Source organism: Hypoxylon trugodes (genome assembly GCF_022578975.1).
Source record: "Hypoxylon trugodes strain CBS 135444 unplaced genomic scaffold F4822scaffold_3, whole genome shotgun sequence".
NCBI classification, from domain to species: domain Eukaryota; kingdom Fungi; phylum Ascomycota; class Sordariomycetes; order Xylariales; family Hypoxylaceae; genus Hypoxylon; species Hypoxylon trugodes.
Window position 1 is genome coordinate 3974768 of NW_026250018.1, and position 9606 is coordinate 3984373.

Consider the following 9606-nt stretch of genomic DNA (forward strand, 5'->3'; position numbering starts at 1 on the left):
CAATACGGTTAATCCTGGCACTTCTTGATAAATCTACCGCATAGTCACATATACTCTAACCATGTCTAACTACCTGGGTACCTAGGTAGTCATGGAGCAAGAGAACAACTATGGTCCCAAGTAGAAGAGCAGGAATAAGTATTGTTCTAGAATGACCTAACACAGTCAGCTTAGAGTAGAGTGGCGAGTCCGTGTCCCGAAGGGTTGGGTACTCATTCACCCTAACTCCAAGGCATACAACTCAGGAGTGACTCAGGGCAAGACACATTAAATGACAGAGGCACATCTTAAAAGTCTACAAGTAGTCACATTCGACACGGAATCAGGCGATAAATGAATAACGATCAAATCAAATAGCTACGTAAATAGCTACGTTAGGTATCGGTTCCCCCTCTCGACTCCTTCCATTGAATTGAATGAGGTATACCGAGCCGAAACCTGGACGCAACGCCTATCTAATGCAGTGATGTGTAAAACGGGCTCTCTGGCCTAAGTCCTGTAATGATACAAGATGGAAAGAAAATTTTGGTCTGCAACTTCAGCCATAATAACGCCTCTATATCTGATGACGTATTTTCCCTAATTGTACGCCTGCCCTTCTGCCGCGATTATGAATATAGCACAGAGAAATATTGGTCGATACGCTAGAGAATTTTAATGGTCAATATGCCGATTATGTCGAACCTCTCCTTAACTTAGACCCTTGCTGATTATCGACAACACCAACCCTCATCGATTATTTGTTAGGATATTTTCGAGACGGCGATGCTCAATCAGAATCCTCCATATCCATCGCATTTCGCTCTGCCTCAAAACTATCAGCGGTGACACTAACTCGTTCCTTTTCTCGTTGCCTTTCCTTTTTGGCCTCCTCATCGTCATCGGCATTGGTAAGATCCAAGAACATCTTGTCGACGTCCTTGTCGTCGTCTTGGTGGGTCTGGCCGATGTCTGTCCTGTTCACAAACGCATTGTCGCGGCTACGATTCCACACATCAGGGCCGAATATTTCCTCAGCTTTTTTGCGACCCATCTCGGTTCGGCGTAACATCTCAAGGGCCTTAGCCTTGTCAGCGTCCGTGTGTAGATTTAAGAAATCGTCTCCCCGCAATAAACGATCTTCTAGCGTCAAAGACAAATCTGGGCCGGCTAATCGCGGACCAGTGCTACTAGAACCCGCACCAGACATGAAAAAGTCAGGATGAAGACCCGCTGTACTACTCACATCCATGGCATCGGGGCGAAGGGACGATCCAGGTCTACTCGAAGATGCTGAGTTGGATCGCTGAGGCGGATGGGCGTGGGAAGTACTAGTCAAAGCCGGGGTAGATGGTTGCGAGCTTCGAGAAAAGAAAGGATGATTACCAGAACCATACGAGTGAGAAGATGGGCTTGTCGCGTGCGGAGGAACAAGATTGGTATTAGAAGATTGGTTTGCGGCCTGAGCTGCAGCAGCTGCCGCCGCAGCCTCCGCATTCATCGCCTTACGTTTAAGACTATTAGCCTTACTTTTCATGTTCTCGGGGAGGTCATCCGGATCGTCCACACCAAATTGCGCCAGCATTTTTTGCAACTTCGTCGGACGAGGCTTTCGCGTGCTCTTCGAAACATCCAGAACGGGAGGCGGTTCGGGTGCCACCGGACTCCACTTGTGTAACTCCTGTCGGAAGAAGTTTGTCTCAAAGGACAAGAGAATTTCGGCACCTTCGATTTTCCGAAGGTAGAATCGCTGGTCGCTAGTTTCGGCCGCTGTCGAAAGAACGGGGTTGCAGAATGCTGCTATATGATCTCGGAACTTTTGTGCATTGTTGATTATGTTTTTAAGCACTTCCTCTTCTTCGGGTTGAAAAGGTAGATTCGGAATCTCTTCCTGCCAAGCAATGAGATCTTCTAGCTTAGGCCGAGCAGCATCCCGAGGAATCTTGACTCGCCAATCGCAGATCGGGCAGGTGTACTTGTCGTCTTCCTTTACCTTTCCTCGAGCGATTTTAAGGCACTTCCCGTGATACCATTCGTGGCATAATTCGCATTCAATCATCATGCCAGCCTCAATACGGCGACAGATACAGAATACTTCTACCAGAGCTGGGTCATTAATATCCCAGGTTCGTCGAACCTTGCCTTCTTCTCCTTTCTCCTCGCTGGCTGCTCTGGATGCGGGCTCTGCTGGTAATCGGGGAGTGTCGTTCCGAATGTCAAAGCACGCGAGGTTTCGCTCTAAAACGTAGTCCATGTGAGATTTGAGAATGTGGAGCGGAGCATTAGTCTTTCCGAATAGCTTCTTTCCCTTTCGCATCCAATCTTCGTGGCGTCTCTGTTCCTTTTCGAGATCCAGGGTTCCCGTCGGCTTGGAATTAAGATCCTCTAACTTCTTCATGATCTCAACCACTTCGGCGTACTTCGGCCTCTTCGTGTAATCGGGATCCTTGGAACGCTCGGTTAAGTCGATGATCTGGCGATGTGCTTCTCGCTGCTTATGCAGTATTTGATCCACAGCAGCTAACGTTTCTGCCGTTACGGGGAGGGTATTAACTTGTACTTGGTTCGATAGGGCCTCGAGCTGCGGATAGTGTACGACCTCGGCGTTGATTAGCTCTTTTGCTTTGGATTCCCATTGCAATCCAGCTTGGTATTTATCGCCAAAGTATCTCATATTGTCATTGTATGGGGGTAATTCTAGTCGTTGGCCCTCTTCGAGTAGTTCTCTGACTTCTTTCAGGGTTAGGAATAGGCTTCGGCTCGACTTGGCCTTGGCGTTCCATTTCGTTTGTTCCAGAATCTCGGATAGCTTATCAAGCTCTGGCATGTCGACATTAAAGGCACGGCCTTCTTCAATTAATTCCGAGATTGATTCTTGGCCACACCCACGTTCTAGATATAGCTCGGCATTTTTCTGAAATGTCCTGATCGCATTGGCGCGCTCTTGTAATTGCTGAATCTCCGGACAGTCGAAACCTATACGTTCAGCATCATCAATTAAGCGGTAGATGTTTTCGACTCGACGGACGTCGCGCTCTTTTTGCTCATGGGTGGCATTTCCGATGGACTTTCGTAAACCACTCTGCCAGACCTTGTCGTTCTTGCGGCGGTTCTGCTGTTTACGCACCGTATAATTAGTCGCCTCTTCGACCCACTCGTTACAGCGATCAACAAATTCCCTGAGCGCTGATAAGGAGGGGAGGTCGTACGGTATTCGTTCACCCTCAGTGAGAAGGTTCCTCAGCGTTTTCAGCGCTGGCTTGCCTCCCTCGTCGAGCAATTTCTCGTATTTTTCTTCCCATGCTTCCGGTGTATTGGCCTTATCCGCCACCCTTTGATAAGTTTCATCGAGCTCTTCATTGGTCTTACGATAGTATAACTTGTGGTGATCGCCTGCATAGCGTTCTGACTCGGGTATGTCGCAACACGTGTGATTCCCAGCATGCTGGATGCATAGTACTTTGCCGGATTGGAGACACTTAAATCTTGATAGGTAAGCATAACATTTGCAATAAGAGCATTGGTACTCTTCCTCGGGTACGTCTTCGTCGGATACTTCAAAAGTCAGCGAGCAATGACCGTCGGATTCGGCATTCAGTGCGCAAGACTGGTGGCCGTCTTCTCGATGTTTTGCGATGAACTCCTCTCTTTGATTTAGTTCTCGCTTATGTATCTTCTGAAGAGCCGGCGCAAGCCACTTCGCGGTCTGAATCGTAAGTCCTGCACCAGTACCTTCTGCTGCCGTCCATAGGAGTTCGTCGTGGGAGAAGCACGGCTGTCGTCGAAATTGTTGCAATCGCTCTACACCAGCAAGTCCATATGGTTCCCATTCAAATGGTGCGAAATTCACAGCTTCATTGAAATTGAAGCCGTGGTTAAAGCCTGCGTGATATGCTTGGGGAAATGTGATGACGAGTTGGCCGGCTCTCTGATCAAGTGCGCAGACTCGAACGCCTGCTTTCTTAAGATGCTCGGGGGTGAGCAGCGTCACGAGCTGGAATAATAGGTCAGGTTGTGTCTCGAAAAGTTCTGGCACCGCTTCTCTCATCGCATTCTCGAACTTCTCGGTATCAGCAGCCGGAATACCATACCAGGTCTTGGTGGCTCCAAAGTGCTGATAGTTAACCGAGTAGGCAAAATGATCCTCATTGTGCCAGCAAAATGTCGAGAAAATCATTCCTACGTAAACCCACGGAACGGTCATTCCGGATATGTCAGTTTTAATGTGACGGAAGAGACTGTCAGGATGTAGAGGCATGACGTTCAAGTTCCAAAGATCTGTCGAGTATGGATCGCACGGGTTACGTTCGGCTGTCGGAAAGCCGGAACCATGGGTAGTGCAATGAATGTCGGCGCCATATTCCACCTCAACTGTCTCCTCAGTACTAGTCACAAGTCTCCAAAACTCCCTCTCGATATCATCCTCTGTGACCGGTCTAGGGCAATTGAGGACGGGGTCAATAGGCATACGATTTTCGAAATACCCTTGCTTGAAGTCTGCGGCCTTCTCTTGGAATTGTTTGAGTGAGTACAATCCACCCTCCTCGAAACCGAATTGACCATCACCGACAAGGCATCTATGGCAGTTCCACTCGGCGTCTGGCTTTTGTTTGATCGGGGGATCTAAACAAGTACCGTGGTACCCATGATCGCATGATTCGCAGACAGCAATGAAGCCGGCTTCTTCGCCTTTGCCACAGACTTCACATTTCTGATGGAAATAATCAGTGAGTAAACCATGTGCACCAAGTTTGTGCTGGGCATTTACCTCGCTCGGGCTGGACGATTCATCCCGTGATACTGGGATTCTAGGAGCCGAGGGTCGAAATAGTGACATATGCGAACCGGCAACGGTAGGAACGGTTTCTAGATACCGACTTGCATTAGTTGTGCGAACGGTTGGACCAATCACTGGCTAGAACTAATAGGAAATCCATTGTATGGTTTCGTCTCTGTTGTGCATTACTATGCGGCAAAGCGCATGATTGAATGCATTGGGGACCCCTGCACAATCGTAGCTCCACAAAAGACGCCCGTAAAGATCGTCATACGGTTTCATGCAAAAGGCCAGGTAGTAAGGAAAACGGGACCAACGGCGCGGAAACATTAAGCCGAAAATATCGCGAAATATTGATATAATAAACAAACAAATCAAAGCATATATGAGATTCGTAGTAAAAGATAAAAGTAAACGGTAGATCATACGTACCCTTCTTGAGCCTCTTACTCCTCCTGCTACCACTTTCTGAGTCATCTTTGTCTGTGCCGGTATCTTTCTTCATTGAGTCTAGACTGTCCGAGCTGAGCTGGCGCTTCAAGGCGGTAGCAGGACCGAGCGCGGAAAGTCGTATATCTGTGGGATTTTTAGCAGATGGATGGGGACTTCCATGATGCTTCGGTGGTGGTGGGGTGAAGCTTTTAGATTCCGCCTGGGCTGGTCGGTTGACGCTCGTAAAACCGGCATTCACCGGTGTAAAGCCACCTGAATTAATGGCAGTAAAACCGCCGGATGTAGGTTGCGGGGTGGTTAGGGGCGCATCGGCCATAATAGTATCTCGATCATTCTCCTGTTTGGAGCCATTCAAGGTTTGTTGGAGAATATCACTAGCATGTCGAGCTGGGGATTCCGCTCTTAAACTGGATGGAGTATTGACGGCCGACCGCTTCATCGGACTAGGTGCTGGGCTAGGGGTTAATGGACCGCCATATTCGTACTCTAGCTGTTGATAGACGCCAGGTTTCGCTTGACGGAGGTAGTTTTCGTAAGGCGTCAGCCATCGATCGTAGGAATTTTTAAGCGATGTTGACAATGATGACATGATTTTGCCACTGTAGCCTAAATCTCTACCGATCTCCGCCCATTTTTTCGTCTTACAGACTTTTTCAAAACCGCCACGAGATTCAACAGCTTTCTTAAGTCGGTATAGATCGAGAGGCTTTTTATCAACGTATGGTAAACGGTTTAGGTTGGTTCCTTGTTGTTTGTGGAACTTGGCGAGAGCATCTAGGTAACTTAAATTCGCTCGCGTGCCTAACATATTTCGGTCAGTGGCAATAGATACGACGATAGCGCGGATAATAACTCACTGCCTTCGACCGAATTCAACTCCTGTTTTCTTGTTCGGAAATGGAATTTCTGTATATCGTCAATGCTATCCCTGCGAAGTCGTACTATCGATGTCTTTTTGGGAAGCGTCCGACTGCCAGGAACTATCGCAACACCAAGATAATCCATCTACTCACCTCAGTATCGATTGCAAAGTCGGGATTCCACGAATCGGGTGGAATAATCTTGCAAATACCAAATTCGCGAGCTTCGGGGGTAATCTTGCGAACGTACTCAAATGGATCTTTCCATTCCTCTTCCGTCGGACAATACGTCGGCGCCTCCTCGAGTCCATAAGGTCTACTCCTCTTAGGCGGTTCTCGACTCGCTGTGGGTTGACCCCTTCGCTCGACCGATGTAAGGTCTAGCGGGGCACTACGCATGGAACTGAGAGGTACGGGAGGATTCGTTGGATGATAACCGTTTGAGTTGACGTGTGTCTTCGACTTCGCACCATTGGTAGCTGAGGAGCCATGGTTTGTGGTATTGGAGGAGGCGACGGCAGGAGAAGCTCTGGAACTGGCATTTGCGCTATTGACACCACCAACACCACCGCTTTGACCGGCGGAGGGGGTGGACACCATGATTTACGACAGAGATGGGTGCGTTGACGAACGACGGGGTGAATCGTTGAGGGCGAGACCCTGGCAGCGCCGAATTGGTTGATGACGGGCTACGTTTGCCGGCCACCGTCGACTGGTGTAAAGTGTGAGGCTGTCACCAGAAGATTGGACTGTACGTGCATCGCATGAGCGTCTGAGTAGGCTGGAATAATGCCGCCGCGCGAGTTAGGGAAGGAGAGCGGGTGCTGGTAAGGGACGAAATACAGTGGGAATTAAGTCGTAGATCGGATCGTAGGATACTGTAGGCCCCGTATGGTTGAAGAAAGAAAGGCGGTGGTACGTGCCCAAGACGTGAGGTGTACGGTTGATATTGTACCTGAGCAAGATATACAATCAAGCTTCTGTGTCCACCAACGGCAAATTGGACAGCACGGGATGATTAGCTTCCCCCAATACCGTATCTTCACCACCACAGCTCAACCTACAAGTCTCGCGAAATTATCGGATTATGAGTATCATTAGAGGACGTATATGAGAAACCCGGCAGAAATCGCACTCAATGAGTGCACAGAATGATCTGTGCTTCAATATTTATGAATCCGATGTGCGAGATCAAGTTGGATAGAATGTGGATGTTTGAGTGGGAAGAAGTAAGTTTCGCAGTTGTGGAGTGAGAGGAAGATTTTGAGATGTCGAAGTTGATGGTAGGCAGGATGGATGTAGGATGTAGGTATGGAATGAATGGGTGTGTATGTAAGTAAAAACGGAAAATTGGATAGAGAGCGGGATACTAAATGGGTAGGTAAGGTGGAACGTGGGTGGTCAGTTTTTTTTTCCCCCCAAAGAAACTCCAAAGCCTCAAAAAAATTAAGTCAGTTAAAAACAGAACGTGCACACAGGATTAGGTTACGTATAAAAAGGCTGGGGAGGGCAGAGTAGGTACAGTTATGGATGCACTTACCTACTGATGGTGCCTACTACCTTACCTAAGATTGATTGTCTTTTTTAGTACTAGTAGGATGAATATAGGGAAGGTATAGTTTACGTAGAATGGATGTAGGTAAGAAAAAAACGGAATGGGGCCATGCAAGGTGCACGGTTTTGCGGTGGAACTGGGAAAGTAAAGAAGGTACAGTGGCCCTGGAGGTAGAAAAAGAGGAAGCGGCAGAAGTGGATATGATGTGTGTGGGTGGTTGCGACTCGTAAAATGCAGCTGTCGTCGGGACTTTGTGCCTAGACCCATTTAGAAATCTAAGTGGGTCCCCACCTTGGATCTACATGGAGATTTCGTACTGTACCTAAAACAAACATCACGCACTTCCAAATTTTGGTATAGTTTCAAGTGGAATTTGCCGTTGTGATTCTACGCCGCATGTACCAGTACTTGACATTTGTGTAACTTCCGACTTCATACCATAAATCAATTCCAACATCGCCTCAAGCTCCGAATCTGTCACGTCGGATTTTCTCTCCTTCTTTTAAATCAATCTGCCTTCTAGATATTATACATATCGGGACAAATCATGTGACGGCGTTGATGATGAATACAAAGAAAAACTTGCCTAGCCACATACCTGTGACCAGTTGCGCGCGGTTTTTATTTTTCAACTATTTTCTAGATACATACTTAGTTGTAATCTCCACTTCAAACAAATATTCGACTCCGTCATTTTAATAACAAAGAGATAACGAGTCCCGTATCGGGTCATCTATCCCTGGAAATGGATTCAATTGACGACGTTCTCTGTCAGGTTTTCTGGGGTTACGATGGTTTGGTAGGTTATCTGATATTAGATGGCTTACGCGGGCGGACAGATAAAAATGCGGGCTGACATTTACCCACGGAAAAGGAAGAGAGAGAAAAAAAGACAAAGAGATGATGGGGTTGGATGGTACGATACATTCCTCCCTGTAAACTTTATATAACTCCCTAACACAAGTCCCGTCCCCCAACATGCGGTGACACTACATGTATGAAATCACATGCTGCCCGGCTTACATACATGTATGTCCTAAGGATAAAATGTGTCCCTGCGTATGATGGGATTCGAACAAATGAAAAATCTTATAATATGAGATAATATCATCCTAAAGATGCAAGTTCACCGAAAATTCATAAGATTATAGAAAGAAAGAAAATTGAATAGAGGGAGGTCGTTGGAGTTTGGTTAGTGCCGAAGGATCCGCGCCCCTCTCTAACAAATGAATACATTATGTATGCGTACATAATTATTCGAAATGGAAAATTAATTAAATTACTTAAGTACCCAAGTAAATAAAAGAAAATAGAAAATTCGCGATGAACATAAATAATTGAAGCTGGTGGTTGAAAAAAGCAAAATAGTCAATCCTAGTATGGCAGGTATGTGATACTTACTGCATATCATCCGGTTCGGGGTTAAGTACTGCACGGATTCGCCGACTGATTTCAGACGGTTGGGGGTAATATCATCGGACGATGTGCTTATGCTGGGCGATGGCTCCAATCTGAGGCTGTTTGTTTGTTTTCCCTCTCTTAATCCATGCACAATCAATCAATTTTTTTTTGTCGCAATAGATATATATATGCTATGACCAACCCCCCGAAAACTTATTCTAGTATTTGAATTCAAGGATAAAATGACCGCAATCAATCTCCTTCGTCATAAGAGATTACAATGACTTTGAGGTTGTACTATTTGGGACAAGTCGTTAAAAAAAGGCGAACTGATATCGTATGCAAACTTACAGGGGTCATAGCCAATGAGTCGTCTAATTAACCAATAGAATAAGAGTGACGTCCAAAATTATGGGCCAAGATCCTAGTCTGCATGACGGGAGTACCACGCGAGCACTCACAGCATGGAAGGACCCAGCCCAGCCGAGCAGTGAGCAGTTTTGGGTCTTGTCACTATTAAAGGGGGTACGCTTTGCGGGGGATTAAAACGTCCCGCCCTTCCGTTATAGGTACCTATTACA

The 9606-nt window shown here is 46.9% G+C and overlaps 1 protein-coding gene across 1 annotated transcript; it reads right to left on the bottom strand.

Annotated features, from left to right (window-relative positions):
• Positions 1-295: 295 nt before the first annotated feature.
• Positions 296-6814, bottom strand: F4822DRAFT_192731 (PLU-1-like protein). The gene is made up of 5 exons (XM_051453590.1): positions 6223-6814; positions 6067-6115; positions 5189-6010; positions 4748-4845; positions 296-4690 (listed from the first exon to the last, which is right to left on the bottom strand). The coding sequence occupies exons 1-5, from the start codon at positions 6667-6669 to the stop codon at positions 770-772; spliced, it is 5337 nt and encodes a 1778-aa protein (XP_051317454.1). The 5' UTR covers positions 6670-6814; the 3' UTR covers positions 296-769.
• Positions 6815-9606: the final 2792 nt, after the last annotated feature.